Here is a 24,830-nt window from a genome sequence, read left to right as displayed (position 1 = left end):
GTCCACAACAGAATTGTGTCTCATTTGCACAGTAATTACGGAAGACATTTAGTGAATCTTCGCTCCGTGATTTTTCGCAAATTTTAATGCGGATTACGAGGAGCTCGGCTACAGTGCTCTATAACTTTATATAGAGATCACGATCTATGACTGTAATTTATTTTTTCATTCTAAACTCGGAAACATCGTGAAAGAACTGTAATTTTTAATAAATTTTTCGTGCAGTTTAAGCGAATCGGCTAACAAATCAATCTACCGTAGGTGAACCGCATTAACGATTTACGGCGGCATATATACAAATTGTATCCGAGTAATACTAGGCGAGCCGAGCTCCCGTAGGTAATTTGACCCCGTGTAAACATTGAAGTTCGTATTTCGTAGTCAACCAAAAAGATCTGCAACTTGCTTGACAGTAACATTAGGAAGTCTTTAAAATTTTAATACAGCAGGTCAGCAGGATGCTACAAACATCGTGAAAGGATTAATGAATAGTTTGTTTTGTTAATATTTTATACAATACAAGTTGTAAATAAACTGTTAATTAACATTAGTGTAATAAACTGTTAGTTAACTTTTAAACGTTTCGGGTTTTCCAAACATAGCAGTAATGACATGTAATGACAATTACTGTGGACATAAATTTATGACGATTTAAAAAAGACAAATCTGCCCGGGCCAGACGATATCTTTGATTTACCAACAGGGCCGTTGTCAGAAAGAGGAATATCCTTTCCACCAACTGTAATGAATATGCTCAAACTAGTTTATATCGTAAAAAAACCTAATCGACTTAGAGTTATTCGAATTAGATATTAAAGAATTGGCTGTTGACGTATTGTGAACAGACTACCTCCAGAACATAGAAAGGCTATCAAAATAAGTTGATAATGAAGTTTTTCCATTTGAAAACACGCATAATTTATAACAGAATAATTTATACGAATATTCAACCCCCTGCAATTATCACACTTGTTTCGCCCCTGCAGATCTGCAGTTGGTATTTTAGCCCTCTCAGTTAACTGAACTAAATAGTATAATCTCAGATTGCCTTCATTGATGACTCCTTCGATATGAGAGCCGTTCCATCCATTTATAGTTGCTTAGCTCTTACCCAAATTTATTTTGGATAAGATATTCCACAAGATGTTGCTGAAGTACTTTGCTGCATTACTATAATAATTTTATAACAGGGATTATTACTACTCCCAAGTTGTGTTAAGTGATCAGTATTTTCCATATCCTGTTTACCTAAAATGACTTTTTTATTTTACTTTAATTCTTATCTCGTAAGCACTTATACGAGCACTGGTAAACACTATTACTAAATACAAGCGTTGCGTAATATTACGAAATTTGTTAACAATACAAGATAAACTGAACATGCACTTTTTAGCTACAGCGGAAATCACCAACTACACTAAAGGTATAATGAGCAGAACTCTCAGGCGATAATGAACATGCAGATCTCTTTATATTAGAAACGTCGAATATTCCTGAGTGTGCTCGGGAAGTTCGACAATGTTTCAAGAAAGGTTTGATAGTGCTGGAGTCTATCATCCAGTTGTTGTTGTCTGCACAGATTGTTCAACTTCCCAGGGACGTGGAAAGTTACCACATGCAATTATGTGCTAGCGAGTTGAAGAAATTATGGAGCATGTGTTTTGCCCTTGTGGTAGATGTTAGCCTCAGCCGTTGCGTTTTACACAGTTATTCAGGTTCTGTTTTTTTAAAGTGCTTGAAGGGCCAGGAAGGCGCTTTTCAATAGTAGAATATTGATATGAACTAGTTTCTTCGCCGCAGACCATTTCCGCCCAGCAGACCATTTCAAACTGTCCCCTAAATCCACCGTTGTAATTCCTCTCTTGTCTGAGAGGATTGGACCACTTTTGCACTGTAGTTGTCCAAGAAATCGTTCAGACCCTGCTTTAGTTGCCGTTGCAGTTGAGTGTGTCCAGTGAATCTAGTTCTACAGGTTGTATAAAAAGTACCCCGTTATTGAAATGGAGCTTCTGTTGAAATTTCAATGCACGATTATTGCCCTGGCGTGTAAATAGCAACAGCTGGGGCATCCAAATTGAGCGTCTCGCTTTGCATTTTAAGCATCAGTGAGTTTGACATATCCTAAAAAAAGCTTGACTATAAGGGGTCCTTTTTTTAAAGCACCATGTATAATAAATTACTAGTAGTTGCAGGTGGCACACACCTATTTTGCATAATTAAATAATTATTAATAATTATACTGAGCAATTATATAAGTTTGGCTAACGTTTGTGAAATACTAATATTGAAATATAAGATTGAGCCACTCACAAAATGGACAGTTGGACCTTATTCTTAATAATTGTATTTTTTTATCTCAAAGAAAGCAGCTGGAACGTCAATGCTGAAAATTTTTGCTTTAGAGACGAGAAGCAAGGTACAGTATGTGACATGACAGCGTGAGCATTCTTGTATTATTTCTTGAGATAAGTATACGTGGACAAATACGTACACAAATAGAATTAGTATTTTGTGATAGTATTTCGTCGTACATTGTTTCAAGAAAGGAAATTAATGTAGATGCAAGGGAAGATTGTCAGCTTGCAATTGCATCAATTGATAACTGCTTCGGAAGTGGTCACGAACAAGTCTTTTCTATTTCTCCCCCTCAACTTGCGATTGGCAATTGGAAAATAAAGTGTTACTTCTTAATACTCGATATAATTATCATTAACTCTATACAATAATTTTCATGCCGTTTTTAAGTTTTTAATGCTGCCATATCAATCGGTATACAAAATAGCAAATTAAACTACTTCTGATACTTTTATTCCCTTTTCTGCCAATAATTTCCATTTTTACTATTGTAGTATTATTGTATGAAAAGTGAACTACATGCTTTAAAGATTCACGCTAGAACGGAAAAAAAATCGAAAAAAATTGGCGCATCTCTAGAATGCACTATAAGTGATACATAAACTGTTCTCATTCTTAATGACTTAAAGTTGAACGATTTTAAATCAACCAATAATTTGAACCAATATGTTATATGTCGTATGATAAACACACTATAAACCTTATCTTATATCAGTAATACTGTAGTTCGGGTAAATCTGGAAAATATATTTTAATACGATGGTTTCTTGTGCCCTTAATTGTGGCTTAATATTTTTGGCATTTCAAATCCACTAATGTTAACCTGTAAAGAAACAAATATGCAACTTTTTCATCGGGTAATATCGCAAGATAATTTTTTATGGCTGATATTAATCGCTATAGTATTAACATGCATACGATGGCAGTTTCATTGTTCTTTCCAATTTTTGATGACGTTGTTACGTTAACAATGATAATCCCAAATTTAGACTTTCGTCTATATACAAAAAAGCATGCATGTGCGCATTCAGCTGCAGTATATACGAAACGACGCTACGCCAAATATACCTGCCAAACAATTAACTAATATACATCATCATGAGCTTTAATGTATTTTTCTATCCTCTCCGGAAACAAATAGCTGGCGTGAAGGCCTAAATTTCTTTCTTAACGGCGACAAAGTTTGCCGAACATAATAAACATAATAACAACATTATTAATATATAGTAATGATAATAGTTTGTTTAACATATTCTCGCACAAATTGTGAAATGCAACAAGTAAACATCTATACTACATATAATCTAAACGATATATTTGAAATCGAAATAAACTACGAAAAATTAATCATAAAACGGCTCTTGCGCACTCTTCTTACCACATAAATATTTCCCACTTCCTCATGTGCACTATTCGCACGATTCTGCTTCGTTTCTAGCTTTACAGCGCATTTTAGAAGCTTAAAAAGTCATTTAAAACGTGTTTCCTAATGCTACGAAATTCATCAATTTAGCAAACTGATTTTTGATCGCCATTTTTTTGTTTTCCTAGCTTTTAACAGCCAGTCAGAAGATGGCGACGTTTGTCACAATTGCAAAATTTCGATAAACATGCTCTTTTTATTTGCAAAATTTAAGCATTTTAAGTATCAAGTCTAAATATGACAGATAAATGTAGTAAATAATATGTAAGATGTGTAGATTTTTTAAAGAATTAGGGTAATTTTTTGTTAAAAGTGATGGCGTTAATGTATGCATTGTATTTTTTGTCAGAGAGTTCCCAGGATAATTATATACATATAATAGTATGACGTAATGGTATAAGATAGTATGACGTAATTATATGCATAACATAGTTGACCGGGCTGCTCACGTCATTGAACTCAAATAAGGGGCTATTTACCCGAGAGCCCGGTTACCCGAGATTCAACTGAAGCGTGAGATGATTTTGAGGTATTGAAATGAGCAGATAACATGATCCTGGCAGTCGAAAAATCACCACAACAAAAGCATGTACTTGTTTGGTGTCATAAAGACTTATTTCAATACCTCAAAGTCCTCTCACGCTTCGTTGAATTTCGGGTAACCGGGCTCATGTAAACAGCTCCAAAGACTGGAAGACTCACTTGGTCGGAAGTTTGAAGCCAAGATGGCGGTCACTGAAGCCTTTCTTGTAGGTATGATCCAGGGAAACCAATTAGCCAATTAGTATATTTGATGAGTGCAGGAGCAAATTCTATAAATAATTATAGCAAGAACAAACTCTAGTTTATTCTTGGACGTGAAGTGTGACGACTCCCTAATTTTATGCATGGTAAAACGTTAGCTAAACTTCATCGGGGAGACCGGGAGAACATTGATACTGAGCGGTTTAAGTATGTTGGTTAACCAGTCCGGTTGACGCTCCGCTCCCTGTTAGCAGGGACGCGACACAGGGCCTTCGCTAATGTATTGATGAAGGCCTGGGTTGGATTTTGCAGTAATAGATGGCTGCGTACAAGTACGTTATTACCATTGTGTTGGCGTTTCAATTTAGCGGCAGACGCGGCATGCAATCCAGGGCGAATTATTAACCCTGTTTGCATTCAATCTAGGTCACCGACTAAATATCAGCTTGCTTGAATGTGTTGAATCTTCCTCTGGACCCGATTGTGTTCATCACTGCCTTAGCCATAAATGCTGTCGTTCAGTGAACTATCGGAAAAGTGGATCCTGCAACAGCAACACGAGTGAAACCTGTGAACTGCTGCATTTACAAGCAACAGAAAATCTCGATAATCTTGAAAAGAATAAAATGTACGACCACTATACCATGGTTGAACCACAACGTGTAAGTCTTTAAAATAGATCATCAAATGCTGAACAAATTGACTACATAATAATTATACATTTCATCACTGCTTTTAGCTACATTTCCTAAAAACGGCAAAAATATCTATGTGACAGGCTCTTATTGTTTATTAGTAAAAACTGAGGGCCATGCACAATTAATCCTGACACAGAACTTAAGAACACGCATGCATGGTAATATTTCAGCTAAGAGATTTTCGACTATATGACTGGAATCTGTTAATCGCTACACTACAAGAGTCCGGATGGGGAAAATCGGACCGGAATTTGATTTGTTAAATAGTGAGGGTACCCGAAAGGAAAATTAGAATTACTTAAAATTCATTTTTGTATTGAAGAAGAAAATCGTCTAGCAATATCTCGAACAAGAAACATTAATCATTATTTTACTGAATTAGGAGTATAACATTTAAGTGTGAAATGAAGCCTCTCTTCAAAGGCGTCACATGCATAATTTTGTCAACTATGTGAAATGAAGCACGATTTAAAGACGTATTAACAGAAGCAGCTATAGAAAGTCAAAAAGCTGTGAGTTTTTCGAATTCTTTTCAAACCGTGCAAACGTTTTTGTTCCTACCAAACAACAGGCTCCATAGTCTTCAGGCAATTATTTTCGCCCGCGTATTTCCAATTTTTACCAAATAATTCGTTTCAGAAATTGGATGAGAAGAGTTTTTTCTACGACATATTTTTTTCATGTTTGATTGTAGCTATATTAATGATGAATGTGAATGGCTTATAAATATTTAGCTAGTTTAGCCAATCAAAATAATCAAGTAACCAAGTAACAATCGAATAACCATTCGAATAAACAATACAAAATATATCATTCACGTTTCGTCCACGAGCCTGTCGAACGATTTAGTCCCGTCTTCGATGTTCGCTAAGTCAGAATACAATGAATTTCTTAACAAATGAATGATGATAATGACGTATTCCAACTAATAATAGTATGTTCATTTTTATCGCTCTGATGGTAGCTGTGCACACAATGACGAATTTTCTAAACTTTGTAGAATAATATATATTTACCAGATTGGAGTTCCGTATATGGAGATTTTTCCCAAGCTCTCAAAAACAGCCCGAGGCTGAAGGCCGAGGGACACTTTTAAGACCTTGAGAAATATTTCCCTATATACGGACCGACTAAACTGGTAAAATAAAGATTTATTTTTTCAATAATTTATTTATTTTTTCAATTTATTTTTTCCCCCGTGCGTGCGTGCTTTTAAATATCGTGCGGTCCGTACTCCCTCAGCGTAGCCAATCAGATCGCATGAAACGCTAAAATATGAATTCAGATCGCAAGAAAAAAAAGCACAGGTATTATTGCCGCTTTGATTTCTCAGTTTAATGAGAGATTATGTTATCGCGTGCCGTTGTTATCACGATTATCTCATTTCATCACTTTCTGTCATCCGCATTAAGTTTTATACAAGATTCTTATCTGACCAACAATATCTTATTATTTAGGCGAAGATTTGTGATTGTCTCAATTGCAAGGATGAATCTTGTTTAAAAGAGAACTGTTCTTGCACATATGACAAGGATAAGGGGAAAAAATGTACAGGTAATTAGTTAGATATTGTGTAAAAAATAGTTTCCTTCATTTCTTGCTTAGTTTTTGAAAAATCTCTAGAGACTGCAATTAGCGAGCTGTCCGCCATCTTGTCTTATAATTTCATCTAATTAAATGAAGGACGAGGAAACATTTTGATAACAAAATAAAACCGGTATTACAGATGGAAACTTTAATATTCACGTGAACAGTCTTGGATATCAATCTAACCCCCAATCATGGGGTCATGCAATTATAAAGATTAACGGAAAAGATTATTCTAATGATACGCGTGGTTTTAACTTTGTTGTTATCGACGGCAAGAACGGTAAGATTTCATCATAAGAATATTTTTCAAACAATTATTTTATCATAGGTCAAAAATTTCCGCTTATTTCAAAACTAAATATTTACGCAAATTATTTTTTGATAAAAATCCACATTGTCGTGAAATAAAACAAAATAATTTTTTACAGAGAAAAACAAAATTTGCAATTCAACAATTGCAAAATTTGGAATTTTGGCAAAAACAATTTTTTGAGCGAGAGAAACCCACATTGTCGGCGCTTTTATTTTATTGATGGCTGCATGCTTGCGTATTAACAGTTCAGCTAGTGGAGGTTGAACATGGAGTCTTGGAGCTAAAATAACATTTTTCACAACATAATAATATAATATTAAACTCTTTTTGCAGCCATTTTGAAACATCTCTGTTGCTATTGCAACTGCTGCCAAGAAAATATTTCAATAGGACAATTTCAACCAAAGTATATATATATATATATATATTTTAGCGTCACAAAATTTTTTAACGACACGAATTCCAAACAATTTTAAGATATATCGAAGACTCGCGTGCATTTGACACACATCTGGATGCGACAGACATGACCACATTTGTAAAGGGTCTCTCCACCAAGAAGAAGTAAGTTCAGTCTCTCCACCAAGACAAAGTTAGTTCAGTTTTGGAGTCGTGCTAGGTAGTGCACGATTTCTTGGCTATTTAATGTTTCGGAAAACTAAATAGAGATCAGCAGTTTATTGTTTTGGAAAAAAATTCCAACACGTCAAGCACTTTGATTTGTAATCTTGGAAAGAGTCTTTACGTAAAATCAGCGGCGTATAGTGAATGCAAGAATGAGGAGTCCAAATTAATAACCATATTTTTTTTAATGACACCAAACTTCTAATCTTTTTACAAGAGAAAAGCATATTTATAGGCAACCTACGTGTGTGAAGCCATCACTCGATTCCGTTGTGTCACTGTGTTGTTCCGCAAATTATCGCAATATATGCAAACCACTTTCTGATCTTTTCAAGCATGCTGAAAACGCTTGTTATAATGCGAAACAGGTTTTATGATCCCGTGCAATTTTTTCTTTTGATTGAACTATGCAATGTATGTAATGTCTTTCACTCTGACAAAGAGACAGTGGTTAGCCTAATTTATTATCTATTGAACTCTTTAACTAAAAGTTGAAAGTTTATCCTGTATATTTACGATTTTAGCAAAATCATCATCGCTGCTGTTAAAGATGACGGCGAAAAAGGAATGACAGCTGAAGCATATGCGGCCCTTTCCCTCATAGCTCCAGAGACTGTTACATCAATAAAAAGAAGAGGCTCTTTTGCAATGATTGGATTTTCGGAGACAAAAAAACCTCCTTTTGTGAAAGTGGTAGGACGTGTTCTGATGTATAGAGCAGTGCAAATTTAAAACGAGTCAATGAACTATTTTTTGACTTTTCAACAAGTTATTAATCGGCACAATTTCATTTTATCCCACGCACAAATTGAGCTATATTCATGAAACGAATTGCAACATTATAATTATTATATTTGTCTTTCCCAAATCTATTGATAGCAACTATTCGGCTCTTTGAAAAAGGAACCAAAAGATTCCTGTTAAAAATTGGATTAGAACGAATAGTTTTAAGGAGTTTTTTCAGTCCTCGCAAAAACCGCAGAAAGGCCCACTTGCAAGCTCGTTGCGAGCGCTTGAAAAATTATCTTAACCACGTTGGGAATCGACTGTTGACTGGTTCATCAGTGGCTCGGGTAGCTTGCGTAACGATGCGCGCGTATGGCATGTTTCACAGACGCAATCGACGACTTTGGTCATGTCGAGGGCGTAGAAATGACGCTTCATATGAAGTAGTAGTTGCTGCTTAGAGGGGTGCTCCAGCGAGGTGCGTGGGACGACGATGAGGTCGGTGAAAGGGGGAAAGAAGGGGAAAGGGGGTGTTGCGGCGGACAACCAAAAGGCCATCTCTGGCAATAGTTACGACGTTCAGATACCTTTTTGACGTCCTTGATGTTTGTGATTTTCTTTGATGGGCGGCTGCCTTGTTTGAAGTGGGCGTGAGTGCGTAGGAGATCTAGACATTCTGATTGACTTTTAATCCAGGATGATCTTGGGGTGAATGGAATTTGCGATGACGTGCGAACATCTTGTACGGATGCGAAACCGACTACAGAATCTTCAGTCGAAACGATGAAATTGCAGATCTGGCATTTTGGTTCGTTGCAATCCGGGGCATGGCGGCTGGCAAAGTCTGATGGGATGTTTACCTGGTAACGGCTCCGGCGTCGCGGAAGCGTAGGTTTGATTCCTGCCGGAGGACTGATAGTTGACTCATTTTTCCATCAACTGTTCCTTGTTTGGATTTGAAGTGCATGTGTATGATTCCACTCGAAATTAAGACCCTTTCAACCTCTATAAAATAATTTGTTGAATGTATATAATTATTTATTGAATACCTAAAACAAATCAATTTTATTTTATTTTATAGATTAAAAGAAATCAAGGCAAAGTGGCCAGCGTCATTGATGAAATAATCCACATCCCAATTGTTATCAATTAAAACTAAGCAAATTACAGGCTGGATATTATTATGTAAAGCACTTTTATGTTAGCTGCGTGCATTTTAAGATCTATATATTAAAGGTTATTATTATATTGCTTCTTAATTAAAACAAATGCAATGTATGAAAGAAAGCGAGATATTATTTAATAGACCGCTAATATCAATACTGTTTAGGGTGAAGACAATTAGGGACATTTGTTTAGGAATTGAAATTTATGGTCCTACTGCAACTAGCTGATTCAGGGTATACGTCAGTATAAACAAACCAATTAGTGCATGCAGAATGTAATCGTAGATATAGAACGTAATTATGTCATTTATCAGTCTTTTTTACGTGCATTATATAGTGCATAGATTTTGGACCATTGGAAAACATATGTTTCGAAACCTTTAAAGGGTCGCTGTTTGTAAAATAGATTTAAACAATAATGCATGGTTGTAGTAAAATGCATAATAATATAGTTGTCTGAGGTGTTACATGACATTGTCAACTTTACTTATTCGAAATATAGTTTCATAGAATAAAGGTCAATTGAAAGGAATCCTTTTTGCTCAAGGAGCAGAGGCTCAGGACACTAGGCTTTTGTTTTTTAAAGCGTTTTTCAGCTTCATATATTTGCTAAGAATTTTTAAATCACAGGGTGGGGAGAACTTTATGTTCAAGGTGGTTTAAATCCAGAATATTCGTGCCATATTCCGCGTCCAAAATTGTTACCGCTGTCGTTAAAGGATGCATGGCGGTGATCAACTCGATCAACTCAAATTTGATTACAGTGCATGTGATGTATATCTATATCTTATATACAACCCGATGGAAAAATGCAAACGGTTCATCAGCTCGACAGCTCCTCATGATAAAAATAAATAATAACCAGACACAGTACTAAAATGCGGTGCCCGCAACGCTTGCCTAGAAATAAAACGTCCGCTCATTTCTAACGACATCACCAACTTACATTCTCCTGTCGGCCGCAGCCTGGTTGGTTGGACATTAAGGTCAAAATTGCGCCGTTTTAAAATCTTCAGAAATAAAATATTTAGGCTAAAAATATTATCTAAAAATACTATCAAAATGAAGAGAAACGTGAGACGAATAAACTGGTGTAGAGCCGGAAACTAGAAAAGCAACGATACAGAAGTCAAGGATTAAGCGTACTGCATTTTTAGTTTGTTTAATAATTTTGAGCGATTTGTCATAAAGTTCGCTTATTGAAACTATACTTTAAAACCTTCGAAATAGAATATATTTGGCTCAAAGTACTATAAAATAAATCGTAATGTAAGACCGAACCACTTATTTAAGGACGAAAATTAAAAGAGAAAACCAACGATATGAAAGATATCAAAGACCAAACTTACTATTACTAGTGAAGTATAGCATAGTAATTTTGAGCGATTTGTCAACAATTCAATTTCGTTTGTCTTTCAAACGTCACAAATCGCTGCGAATACTCTTGTTTAGAAATATGTTTAAGACCTGAAAGTAAAATTTCTTACGCTGAATCAAATGGTGGTATTTTTGTCCTTCTTGGGTGCATAAAAGCAGAGATACACGCAATTATCAGAGTTTGAGATTGAAATTGAAAAAAGAACGTTCCTTTAAAAAAGGAATTTGGCAAACGTACAACAAGATTAATGGTAATAATTAGGAAAAAATTCCAAGCATTCCAAGCATGTGCAAGGAATTTTTACTAGGCGATTAAGGAAACGTATTGATGCGAACAAACAAACTCACAGGCAGAATATAATGCGGTGCCAAACTTGGCGCGGGCACCGCAATATACACTGTGCGCACCGATGTTAAATTTTGTACTTTTTTAAACCAGTATAAAACTCAATAGAATATCTATGCTTGTAACTTGTAAATACTTTTTCGACTATACGTTAAACCTTGAAATAAATTCTAAAAAAGGAAAAAATGTGGCTAAATAACTTTACCTTGACGCATTAGATTTGCCTTTTTTTCGTTTTGTGTACTAATACCTATACCCTCGCAGATATTAGCTACATATTGTAATCTTTCTGTGCTTGGATCATCAAACTGACCAAAACGCGGACCTTCTGTACAGTAAAAGCGTACGTTTTGTCCCTCTGAATACGAATTGACCAAGGAGGCATTATTCAAACAAAGTCGACTAATGAACACGGATTATATGGTCGAACCGAAAGCCATTACCTCGCTCACTTGTGCATGTCTGCGAAATTTAAACACGTATACATTAAACACCAAACAATGATCATTGCTAAAAGTAGCTAGATCATGTTATTTATAAACGGCATTTCATAAAACTCACAACCCTGCATGTGTCACACAATTTGACTTACGCGATTTAAAGACTTTGGTCAAAAGCGGCAACGCAGGCAATTAAGTGACAGACTTATATAATAATGCCTGATTCACATAATTATGCCTGTAGCAAGCCTGCGTAACGGCCTAGCTGGTCGAAGGATTAGCAAAGCACTTGCCTTATACTTGGAAGTTGGAACCATCTTTCTTCTCGGTGTTTGCACAAAATTTTTTTATCCAAACCTTCCTTGCCTTCTAACAGCTTGAACAAATGCTCTCGATGCTGTTTTTGTACTCTTTGATGTGTTTTAGGAATATCCTTCGTGTAAATTCGGGTATTTTTTCGATCTTCTTCCGCTTCAAAATTATGGCTGGCCGTTTTGGCTTTACTTGAGAATAGATAACATTTTCTCGCTTCTTTCTTTGTTTAAATAAATCTCGCGAGTTGCGTGGCTTCCACGATTAATATCCACCTCTGGATCTAGCGGTGAATACGTAGTGACCGCTGCTATGGCAGAAGGAATGCAGAAATTTATATTCCTCTGCTCTAGCTGTGAATACGAGGAGAGCGCTGACCAAAGAGATCACTGAATGTGATATCTACTGGTAAATGCTAGAATACCATGATAAATTTAATCTTTACGTGACAAAATGGGCAATTTTTATTGGTCAATTGTTGAATATTTAATATCTAAGAAATAGAAAACATATTCCGTGTTTCTATTCAATTTTAGTATACACCCGACTATTGTCTATTACAAATCCTAAATTCGGATTGGCTACTCAACCATTGTCTATTCGTGATGGTGAACGTTTCACGATGGTGAACGTTTCACGATTCGCTCGCGCGACCGTATAAAATTGAATTAATTAAATGATTTTCGGTGTATTTGCGGTGTATCGATTATTTTCTCGAAATTAATATATCTAGGTACAGGGTGTAAAACAATTACTAAATATAATACTAAAACAATTAGACAACTCATCTTCGTTAACTATTCGCTCATAGACAACTCGGACTCGTTGTCTAATTGTTAAATAGAAACACGCGTTGGAGTTTGGGAGAACGAGAAATAATCAATTTTTCTACGTTATTTCGAATTCTCCAAAACTCCCACAAGTGTTTGTATGAATGTATATAGAAACACAGGAAAATATGTTTTCTATTTCTTTTATAATATAACTCGATAAAAAGATTTTATACATATATTATAATTCGATTCGATTACAAATTCTCATTACATCGCTTCGCTTGTCAAATTCAGCGGGAAAATCCCCGTGTTTCTATGTAGTTATAGAAACACGCTTCTCAACTAATCAGCATGCGCGTACTATAAATGTTATATTATAAATACGTTTTGTATTTTAACATAGCAACAGCGTTGTATCATAGAAACAGCTGAAAGAAAAGAATAGCAATCAAAAATCACTCTACTAAATTATTGAACTTCATCGCTTTGGGGTTAGAATGTGGATATTTGACGTGTTCTGCCAACAAGGAGCAGAAATTGGAGCTGTAAGATACCTAAAATGCTCGGATACTTCCCTATACAATTCAATCGTAAAAATAATTCTAGAAACATCCTCTCGGTGATTGATGTTTTTACCTGTACTACATTAATATAAATTTCACGAAATGTCATGCATGATTGCGAATGGCGGCCGAATATTATATTTACCAATGCGTTCTTGTGGCAAAAATCAATTCATCATCCACGTCATGCAAAATGGACGTTTCTACGTTCACATTTTTATCGTGAATAATATATAACTTATATACAGCAAGCGTTGGATTGGCTCCCCCTATGGGCACTCCTGCGAATATCTGGACTTAAAACATATAATTTCCAGAATTTAGTTGCGCAAAAAACATGCATGCGATCCAGATATGAAAAATATCCAACATGCAAATTAACCAGCGCTTTGTTCTGAGATTTCTGAGATAATACGTTTATCCGTCTTAAGCCGTTTTTCCACTAGCGATAATTTTCGCTCGAAGTGACATTTTACATTTATTTCAGAGCTCTCAGCTGCAACCATTTGGAACGAATTGCTGGAAGGAATAAATTCCCTTCGCGCGAAAAATATCGCTATTGGAAAACAGGCATTAGTATATAATTGGTTCCCATTTAGTCCTGAGTCTATTTAGTGCTATAATAAATTGTTATTAGTGGCAGTTAGCGTACGCTTATTTTGCGTAATTAAACATTAAGTAATATTCAATACTGAAGGAGGAGTGTTTTATCATACTTAAAACGCGATGAGCAGCAGCAATGATAAAACGCGAATTCAAGAGTTTTAATTACTTGAAATACGCCGAATTTCTGTCGACCAATAAATGCTGTCCCTCCATGCATGTATAAAAATTAGGATGAGAAAGAAATACTAATGAACGTGACAATAAATATTGTGTCATATTAATTAGCATTCATAGTACTTTACACGTATCTTAGGGTAACTTCTTATGAATTACTAATGATGTTTGAAGTGCACTAAGCATATAAGTTTTAGCAACATCTATAAAATATTGAACAGTTAGAAATTTCAATTAAAGTCGATCACGAATTTATATTTTGAAGTGAGAGCCATGAACCAAATGGAAAGTTTGGCGTTTTCCTTAACGATTGTGTTACTTGTTCTTAAAGAAAACAACGGGATCGTCGATGCTGAAAATTTTTGCTTTAAAGATGAGAAGCAAGGTACAGTATGTGACATCACAGCGCGAGCATGCCTGTATTTCTCGGAAATAACTATCAACGGCACACAAATACAAAAAATACAGTCGTAAGTTTCAGGCAGATTGTTAGTTTAAAACTCGTTAATTAAGAACTGCTCCGGATGTAGTGATGAAAAAATAATTTCTATTTCTACCCGCTCAACATACACTTGGCAATTAGAAAACGAAATTTTACTTACAATGATGATGGCCAGATATGTAGGCCAACATACCTGTTTAGCATGCACGACGCTAATTAAAAATACAATATTGAGTCGCCTCTAGGGAAAGAGTGGAAATAATTTAAATTTGCTTCTATTTAACCCATAATCGAGAAAGCATGTTTGTCCACGTCCGAAACATCATCAATTTTATCAATCTTTATAAGCACTGAAAATATAAGGGTAACTCAAGATGCCCAAGGGTAACTTTAGAAGCTTAAAAAGACATGTAAAAGTGTGTTCCCTATCGCGAAGAAGCTCATCAATTGAAGTTCATGCAAAGTAATTTTTAAACGCCAATATTTTCTTTTAACTGTTGCAATGACACAAAACCGTTGCTATGATACAATACAAAACTTAAATATTCAAACACGAAAATAAAGTCTCTAACACTTTTAATATGCAATTTGAGTTTATTGATTGCTGCATTGTTTACAAATAAACGCACTTGCTGATAATACAATGGGCTCGAGATTTCAATATTACAGAAGGCCGACTGCATTTTTCAATTTTTTGTTTTAAGCGATGGCGTTAATTTATCCATTGAATTTTTTGTCAGAGAATTACCAGCTTTAGGAGAATTATTATTATTCGTATGACGTATTGATATAAGATCACTGAGCGCTATGTCATAAGATGTACAGTATATGTTGTAATTATATACATACGATAGTATGACTGGACTGCCTAAATGCTTACACTAGAGCTAATTGAGTGGGAGCTAATCTCACAACGATCCATGTTGGTAATTCCACTGGAATATGAGCCTGAATTTCTCTGTTTGACCTGAAATTTGTCCTAAAGGCGTAAGTGACAATGGCAGAAGTCTAGATCCCTAAGGTATTCGTTAGAACTTTGAAAAAGATTTCCATGCGTCTACTGTCGAGTCGACTACAATTCGTCGTTTTCGTCGCAACAGTATCATTATGATCTGGAAATACAATATACGTGTTAGACGCTTTTGTATCAACGCTATCTTTTCACGAAGATATTCGGGAATGCCGTTCACCCACACCACACAAACATGATAGCTTCTTAACGAGATATAGTCCAGTCAAACTATATCCAATGTTTTGTATTAAATTTTTGCCATGCAGTATCTCTTTGTATCTTTCTGGAGCCGCTTGTTCGAAAGGCGTTTAGCTTAAACGGCGGGTAAGCAAAAGTTTAAAATTACTCTCATATATCTTGGGAATGACTGAAACTACATCATATGCATTTAATATGTTCTTCGATTGAAAATTAAACTATTTCATCGAAATATTTCAACTCAGTTGTTCAATAAATAGATAATTTTGTGTTCCATAATTTGGAAGTTATCCACCGTTTACCCAAAACGCCTTTATAACCAAAATAACTATTCTCTATAGATGGGATAGTGTGCCACGCCAATTTAAACTTGTTTACAATTTTTTATCACCTGAAATTTAGAACAGTCAATTAGGCGACATCTATAGTAGGCCAGCACGGATGCGGCAATTTTATTGATTTGCTGACACTTTTCAAGTTTGTAATAATGAATTTGCCAAAATCGTAGCACTAGTAATGTGTAACGAGAAATAAACGAGAAATCGCGAGATGGTTGAACGTTTTAAGGATTACTTGTGTAAAATTATTTTTGCATTCGTACTTTACTGCGAACAAAAAATGCAATTATAGTTTTCGTTTGTACCAAGGTACGCGACGTTTCTGTAATTTCGTTTATAAGAACCTTCCCTAATGCATCATGAAGGCCAAGGTTGGGTTTTGCAGTAATATATGCATGGGTAGTATTGGTACAATAGGCTGTTGGTTAACACTGGTTGCATTCAATCCAGGTTACCGTTTAAATATCAGCTTGCTTGAACGTGTTGAATCTTCCTCTGGACCCGATTGTGTTCATCACTGCCTTGGTCATAAATGCTGTCGTTCAGTGAACTATGGGAAAACTGGATCCTGCAACAACAACACGAGTGAGAACTGTGAATTGCTGCACTTACAAGCAACAGAATATCCTGAGTATCTTGAAAAAGATGAAATGTACGACCATTATATCATGGTTGAACCACAACGGGTAAGTCATTTAAAAATCCCTGAAATAGATAATCAAACGCTGAACAAATTGACTACATAATAATTTAATATATTTCTTTACTATTTATATTTTTTATTTATTTTACATTACATGAAAATGGTGGCAAAAATATATCTATGTGACAGGTTATCCCTATTTACTAATAAAAACTGGAGGCCACATTCCACAGAACTTGAAAACGACTAGAGAACACGCAAGTCATTCTCGACTATAAGGCTGGAATGCGAGGTGCATACCCTAAGGTGATAATTGTTACACCTCAGGAGTCCGGATGGGAAAAATCGGACCGGAATTTGACTGCTTAAATAGTGTGGGTACCCGAATTGAAAAATTACTTAAAATTTACTTTGTATTGAGGGAGAGAATCGTTTAGTAAGATCTAGAACAAGAAACATTAATAATTATTTTAATCAATCAGAACTATTATATAATAATATTTGAGTGTGAAATGAAGCGGATTTAAATTGCCAAATTAGATGACAATGTTTTTTCTACGTCATATTTTCATGTTTCATGATAATCAATGCGCGCGCTCCGGACAAGCAGTATTTCTTTTTCATAATTGTTTGGTGAGTGAAACCGTTTAATGGCGCGAGCTAACAAATCACTACGAACGTGCATGATAGTGACGTGTAGATGTGTAGTCAGGTAATTGCACTGATGCAGAGAGGTAGATGCAGACCCGGGTTAATGGACCGAAAGCTCTGCAGTATTAAATACTTAATTACGTAGTGTACCTATACAAGTTAATTTACTTATTGATTTCACCATGCAAACTTAGAAGAATATTATAACAATGGCATGTTCAAGATCCTCTTCATAGCTGGTAGCTGTGCACTTATATAATGACGAATCTTTTGAACATGATAAAATGAGTATATTTATGTATTATTGCCGCTTTGATTTCTGAATGAGAGATTGAGAGTGATCATAGACCGCATCAAATTTTATACAAGATTCCTATCTGACCAAACAATATTTCATTATTTAGGCGCAGATTTGCGATTGTCTCAATTGCAAGGATGGGTCTTGTTTAAAAGTTAACTGTTCTTGCACATATGACAACGATAAGAAAAAAAGCTGTACAGGTAATTCGTTTATTAAAGGAAATTGTTGGCGGTAAAAATACGTTTCTCTATTTAAAAGCAGACGAAAAACTGTTCATTAAGTTTTATCTTAATTTTTTTTCATTTTCATGCTTAGTTTTTGAAATATCTATAGACTGCAATTAGCGAGCTGTCCGCCATCTTGTCTTATAATTAGATCTAATAATATACATGAAAATGTTTCTCGACTGTGATTGGTCGATTTCAGTGCAATTAATCCCGAACAGCAGTGCAAAAATCTGTAACAACAGTGCAAAAATCTATAACAACAGTGCAAAAATTTGTAACAGACCAATCTGATTGGCTGTCATAAATATATCAGCCAATCAAATTTGAGCTACGTTTTGGCGAGAAAAATATAATGCTTGCCCCAAACAAAACAACCAAGATGGCGACGGAAATCAAAAACGGAAATTTGGATTTTCGTGACTTTTTAACGTTAAAACAATGGTTTCACAACAAAATATTTAAGAAATATAACGTCGCTAAAGGAAATATTCAATATAAAGGAAAAATCGATCAACAAAATGTACATAGGGACAAGAAATACAAGAAATACTCGTGTGTTTGTCTCGAACATTTTCATGTATATTATTAACAAGTAATAGTATGGTTTCTCGTGCAATTTGGAAAAAAGCATACACTCGTGAGTTTTTCAAAGACCCAAAATAGCACTCGTCCTTCGGACTCGTGCTATTTTGAGTCTTTGAAAAACTCACTCGTCCATGTTTTTTCCAAATTGCACTCAAAACCATACTATTACCTATACTAATTAAATGACGGTTGAGGAAACATTTTTAATAACAAAATACTATCGCAATTTACAGATGGAAACTTTAATATTCAAGTTAACAGTCTTGGATATCATGTATCTAACCCCAATTTAATCGGTCATGCAATTATAAAGATTAATGGAAAAGATTATTCTAAAAATTGGCGTGGATTTAACTTTGTTGTCATCAATGGCAAGAACGGTAAGATTTGTTTTAGATAATTATGCGGTAAAAAGTGCAAAACTGCAGAATTACTTTAAATACACAGCGCTTGTTTGATCTTGTTGGTGATTAATAATCGCCAACCGACTGGGGAAAGGAAGCTAGTTTAATGTTTAAAATATAATCACAATTATTTTGCTCAAGTAGATTTTATCAAAAGCTACGCTAAAAATACATGCATGCACAATCCCCTCGCCTGAAGCAATAAACATGTATTTCTATCAATGAAATTCTATAATACTCGTTTCTGCTCAATGATCGAAGTCGTCTAAGTAAAAATTAATCCTATATCAATTAACTGAGAACAATTAGAAAGTCGACTCCCGAGCTATCAAATTCAACTATAAGCATAATTTTTTTACTAGAGAAATTTACAATAATCAATCATGCATTAAAACTAATTATTATATAGCACGCGGTCTCGCGAATAAAAAGGCGTGCGCTGATTGGTTCTTTGCCGGTCTAGAATCCCCCAGTATTGGACCGTTGCCGTAGTAACGGTCAAAATCTCGTAATTTTGAACAAAAACAAGGTGGCACTTTTATTTTTAACACGAAAAATATCGACGGAGAATGGACGAAGAAGAGCATTATTTGGTACATGTTAATATTATATTTATTCATCTTTGATATTCATCTTTGATTTTTGTTTATATTACTGTATCATTCTTATTTAACGAGTTAAAACATTTTGCATTCCCGGACGTAATTAAGATCTTCGGGCGGAATTAGTACCCTCGCCATGTTCTCGGAGCTTAACCGCACTTTCTATAAATTTAAGAAAGAGGTTGCACTCCTGTCTTTCGAGTGCTCCCATAAAGCGAGAGAGATGTTAGCTAGTCAAGTTAAGTGACTCACTCACGTCTCACTGAGACCGCGCGTGGAATTATACACTCAAACCTACAATGCTTTGCGGGTTGCTTGTCCAACGTTCTTCGCTGAGCTAACTACAACATCTTGGTCACCGCATTATGAGATTTTTACCCTATAGAATTGCCAAATATTGAGTTTCAACTTTCGGAATAATGCAACCTTTTTAGAACAGGGTAAATCAGTTATGATTTTTGGCACTTCACACGATGCAGCTAAATTCTAGATGTTTAAAGGGTCTTAATTTCGAGCGGAGTTATACACACTTCAAATTCAAGCCAGGAACAGTTAATGAAAAAAATGATTTAACCATTAGTCGTCCAGCAGGAATCGAACCTACGCTTTTGCGATGCCGGTGCGATGCTCTGCACTTCACTCGATGCAGCTAAATTCTAGATGTTTAAAGGGTCTTAATTTCGAGTGGAATTTGTAGGGAATTTCACAGAATTTTTTAACGACACGAATTCCAAACAATTTTAGGATATGTCGAAGATACACGTGCATTTGACACGCATGTGGATGCGACAGACATGACCACATTTGTAAAGGGCCTCTCCACCAAGAAAAAGTGAGTTCAGTTTTGGAGGCGTGCTAGTGCATGATTTCTTTGCTAATTAATGTTTCGGAAAATTAAATAGAGATCAGTCAATATGCAATATAACTGACGGGTATAACACCTATGCGTGTGCATGACCTATACTATACCTATTATAATTGGCATTGTGGAAAGTACAGCCCATCATATAAGAGTTTTAATTATCGTCGGCAAGGCGTATCCCCTTAAGGATGTGTTCAACGAAAAGAGCCTAGGTTTGTAAGAAGAATTTGTAAAGTTGCGCAACAAATCGAGGCTCACCTTCTTCCAATTCACCCGCACCACTTTACAGTTTAACTTATAGTTTGATTGATATTACTACTCTATATCAATTAAAACGAATGCGATTTTCTTATGTAAAAATTGTTATTGTTATGTTAATGATTGAATAACGTATTTCAAAAAATAAGATTTTATGCCCAAACCGCAAACGGTCAGCGCTTTTCCGCATTTTACCCTTTTTTTTCCGCGTTCTACTAAAGCTTTGTCGCACAGATGTTTGTTGTATCTTATATACTACTTAATCTACTTTTATTTATTCGAATGAGAGCGATCGTTTGATGTAATTACCAACTTTAAAATATATTTGCGAATGTCTGCCGTTTACAATTACTTTTAACACAAACTCCGTGGTTTCCACCAAGCCCCCGGCACGATGGAAAATGCGGAGTCTACGGCACACTCCGTACTTCGTACTCCGCACTCCGTACTTTCCACCATGCCATTATAATTAGACTGTCAGTTTAACAAACAGTAATTGGTTTATCATGGAAAGTGAGCTAGCATCACAAGCCACCGGGATCTCTTAAACAATTTTCATCGATACCTGCATGTTGTTTACTTTTACATTGCTTCACAAGAATTAGATGCACAGAAGGAGAAGAGGCTCAAATGTTGGTCCCGACGCAATATAAGCATAGGCGGCCCAGAACTGATCTCGCTCGCTAATCTCGCTGACCTCGCGCGACGCTCATGTTGTCTGAACAGTCTTATATTATGACATAATATAATGTATATATAATATTAATGTATAATATTATGTCATAATATAAGACTGTTCAGACAACATGAGCGTCGCGCAAGGTCAGCAAGATTAGCGAGCGAGATCAGTTCTGGGCCGCCTATGATATAAGGACAGTTTTCTCGTAGAATTCCCAGACCCTAAGCGTTTGCCTGATGTTACAATGCATGTGGTGTCTGCTTTAACCTTTAATAATGTTTGCGAAAACCCTCCAATATCTGTTCCCCATCTTCATCTAGTCGTGATCACATCTCTCAAAATAGGTATCACTGTCTTAAAATCGGGTTGCTTTTATATTTATTAGCGTATACACTTGTATTCCAAAATCGCTGTGCTGCTTCACACTGTTTACTTTTGTTACTCTGTTTAGTGGCAAAGTCTGAATAATTAAAACTCCATAACGTTTTGCACTCCAACAATACCTCAAGAAAATCTCTCACCAATTCCTTACTCAAATTCAACATTACGCTCTATGTTCTTTCTTCAACGCTTGCAGTCTTTTTCGTCTTCGAATTTTGCGATTGACGTGCAAACAAATAATCAGCGCATCCCGCTCTCTCATGCGGTTTTTGCGTTTGCTTTGCCTGCAGGATTTCGTGTCGCGTCCTAATTTGACGTGCTTTCCGTATTTTGTTGTTGTTTAAGAGTTAGAACCGGGCAATTGGGCTTTCGTATTCGCCTGTTTCATTAAGAAGTTGTAGGAATTGTATAGACTATTTTGATTTTGAAGTGTTTGAAATATCAGTGAGGATTCTTATCAAAGCATCAGCAATCTATCATGCAGTGTTTTATAGCGATGAGAAATCTGATCACCGAGCGCACTTGCTAATCCTTGATTACTTCTAGTAATAGTTATAATGGTTCATATTCCACCGAAAGTCATGGATGTATTGTTTGCGGCTGGTGACCACGACTTCATTCCTTATTTAGGACGAACAATGCCCGCCAGTCATCATTCTGTAATAATTATGCAAAACAGGTTCTATGATTTGGTGGAATGTTTTCTTTTGATTGAGCTATTAATATTGAACTATCAATATGAAAAAGAAATAGTGCTTAGAATTATTTATTATCTTTTGAACTCTTTAACTAAATGTTTACAGTTTATCATGCATTTACGATTTTAGTAAAATTGTGATCGCTGCTGTTAAAGATGACGGTTCATTCGCAATGACAGATGAAGCATATTCGGCACTTTCTGTTATAGCTGGAGAGAACGTTGCATCGATAAGATATAGAGTCTCTTTTGCAATGATTGGATTTTCGGAGCCAGAAAAACCTTCTTTTGTGAAAGTGGTAAGACTGTTTAGATGTATATAGATCAGTGCAAATTTACAACGAGGCAATGAACTATTTCTTGACTTTTCGACAATTTATTAATCTGCACAATTTCATTTTATTTCACGCACAAAATGAGCCATATTCATAAAACGAATTGCAATATTTAAGAAATTGAAAATATTTTCCGTTTTCCAATACAGTTATAGAAATACGCGTGAGAGTTTGGAAGAACTCGAAATAATCAGCTCCGACAAGTGTTTCTATAATTATATAGAAACATTTCTTTTATAATATTACTCAATAAAAAGATTTTGTACAAATATTATCATTCGATTCACTCACAAATTCTCATTACATCGCTTCGCTTTTCAGTTATTTCTTTTCAGTTATAGAAGCACGCTTTTTGAGCAATCAGCACGCGCGAAAAGTCCCGTGTTTCTCTACAGTTATAGAAACACGCGTGGGAGTTTGGGAGAACAATAAATGATGAACGAGAATGCCTCATCAATTTTCTAAGCCCACGGATGCACAAACATGCACAATTAAAAAAATCGAATGCACGGCATGCATGAATTAATACTGCTCATTAATCTCGCACCGGCGCTGTTCAAGGTTATGTTTTTCACCGGTGGATTTCAATCAAGAACCTTTCTCTAAACGTGTTTTGTACGTACGTATTTTTTACGTCTGGATATAACCCTGGACGATAAAAACTTTTCTTTGCCATGCCTTACTGTGCAGAATTTTGCTTTTAGAAGTTATGTCAAATTCCCAGGAGCAGAAAGGCTATTAATTGTGCTTGTGACAAGGATATATTATTATTATTATTATTATTTTATTATTAAAAAATTTATTTACAGACACTAGCCCCGTCAGTTACCACTGATTTCCACGGAGGGCGTCTACTTAATTACATTATGGGCGTCTACTTAATTACACTATACAAATATAAACTATATATAATATGCAAATTTAACTACTTGAATTTATGAGCCTCTTGAAACAATGAATCGATTGAGCAGACTTAGCTTCACGCGAAAGACTATTCCATAATACAGCTCCTCTATAATAATTTAAAACTTCTTTTGAGAAACTCTTTCTTAGGTCTCGGGATTGATAGATCAGTATCGTAATGTCTCAGGTTATAACCATTTTCAATTACACTACGCTCAGAAAAGGATTCGCGAAGGCACGGAGCAGTACCGTTATTTAGGATATTATAAACGAGAACTGCTTTGTTAGTTTTATATTTAGTTTCGAGATTTTTCCATCTAAGCTGCTCCAGGAGTTCAGAGGAGCTTGTATTGTAGTCTGCTCCCGTTAACACCCGAGCAGCCCTATTTTGAAATTTTTGCAACTTTTCTTTCAATAATAGACCGCAATTGTCCCAGAGAGGGGAACAATAGTCAAAGTATGGTTGAATTAAAGCTTTGTAATTATGTAATAGGCATGGCCTATTATATCCAAGGGCTTAGCGTAGTGACATGGCATTTAATATATAACAATAATTTGTAAAGATCTTCTTTTTATACTGTACATCCAGTATTATAAAAGAAATTGTTGCACGTAAATATTTATTGAATACCTAAAACACACAAATTTTATTTTATTTCACAGATAAAAAGAGAGAAGGTAAATGTGGCCAGCGTCATTCATGAAATAATCCACATCCCAATTGTTATCAATTAAATATCTGAGCAAATTACAGGCTGGCTATCTACTATAAAAGGTTAATATTATAATGCTATCGATTCTGTATAGGGTGCAGACAATTAGAGAAATTTGTTTAAAAATTGAAATTTATGGTCCTACCGCAATTAGCTGATTTAGGGTATACGTCAGTATAAACAAACCAATTAGTGCATGCAGAAGGTAATTTTAGATATAGAACGCAATTATGTCATTTGTCGTTTTTACGTGCATTATATAGTGCATAGATTTTGGCCCATGGGAAAACATATGTTTCGAAAGCTCTAAAGGGCACCTGTTAATTTGTAAATAAATTTAAACAATGATTGTATTAAAATGCATAATTA

General features: G+C 35.4%; 1 protein-coding gene across 2 annotated transcripts; it reads left to right on the top strand.

The window, feature by feature from the left end:
- Nucleotides 1–2,257: 2,257 nt before the first annotated feature.
- On the top strand, nt 2,258–9,857 carry LOC114533963. Of its 2 annotated transcripts, none has more exons than XM_028555599.1 (7): nt 2,258–2,416; nt 4,949–5,184; nt 6,678–6,774; nt 6,947–7,090; nt 7,600–7,687; nt 8,272–8,440; nt 9,555–9,857. In XM_028555599.1, the coding sequence occupies exons 1-7, from the start codon at nt 2,314–2,316 to the stop codon at nt 9,624–9,626; spliced, it is 909 nt and encodes a 302-aa protein (XP_028411400.1). In that variant the 5' UTR covers nt 2,258–2,313; the 3' UTR covers nt 9,627–9,857. The 2 variants fall into 2 exon arrangements, with proteins under 2 accessions (XP_028411400.1, XP_028411401.1); XM_028555600.1 differs by lacking the exon at nt 2,258–2,416 and adding an exon at nt 4,237–4,531.
- Nucleotides 9,858–24,830: the final 14,973 nt, after the last annotated feature.

Source organism: Dendronephthya gigantea, unplaced genomic scaffold (assembly GCF_004324835.1).
Source record: "Dendronephthya gigantea isolate DGI-Jeju-01 unplaced genomic scaffold, DenGig_1.0 000096F, whole genome shotgun sequence".
Classification (NCBI taxonomy): domain Eukaryota; kingdom Metazoa; phylum Cnidaria; class Anthozoa; order Malacalcyonacea; family Nephtheidae; genus Dendronephthya; species Dendronephthya gigantea.
This window is presented reverse-complemented; position numbering and strand designations above follow the sequence as displayed.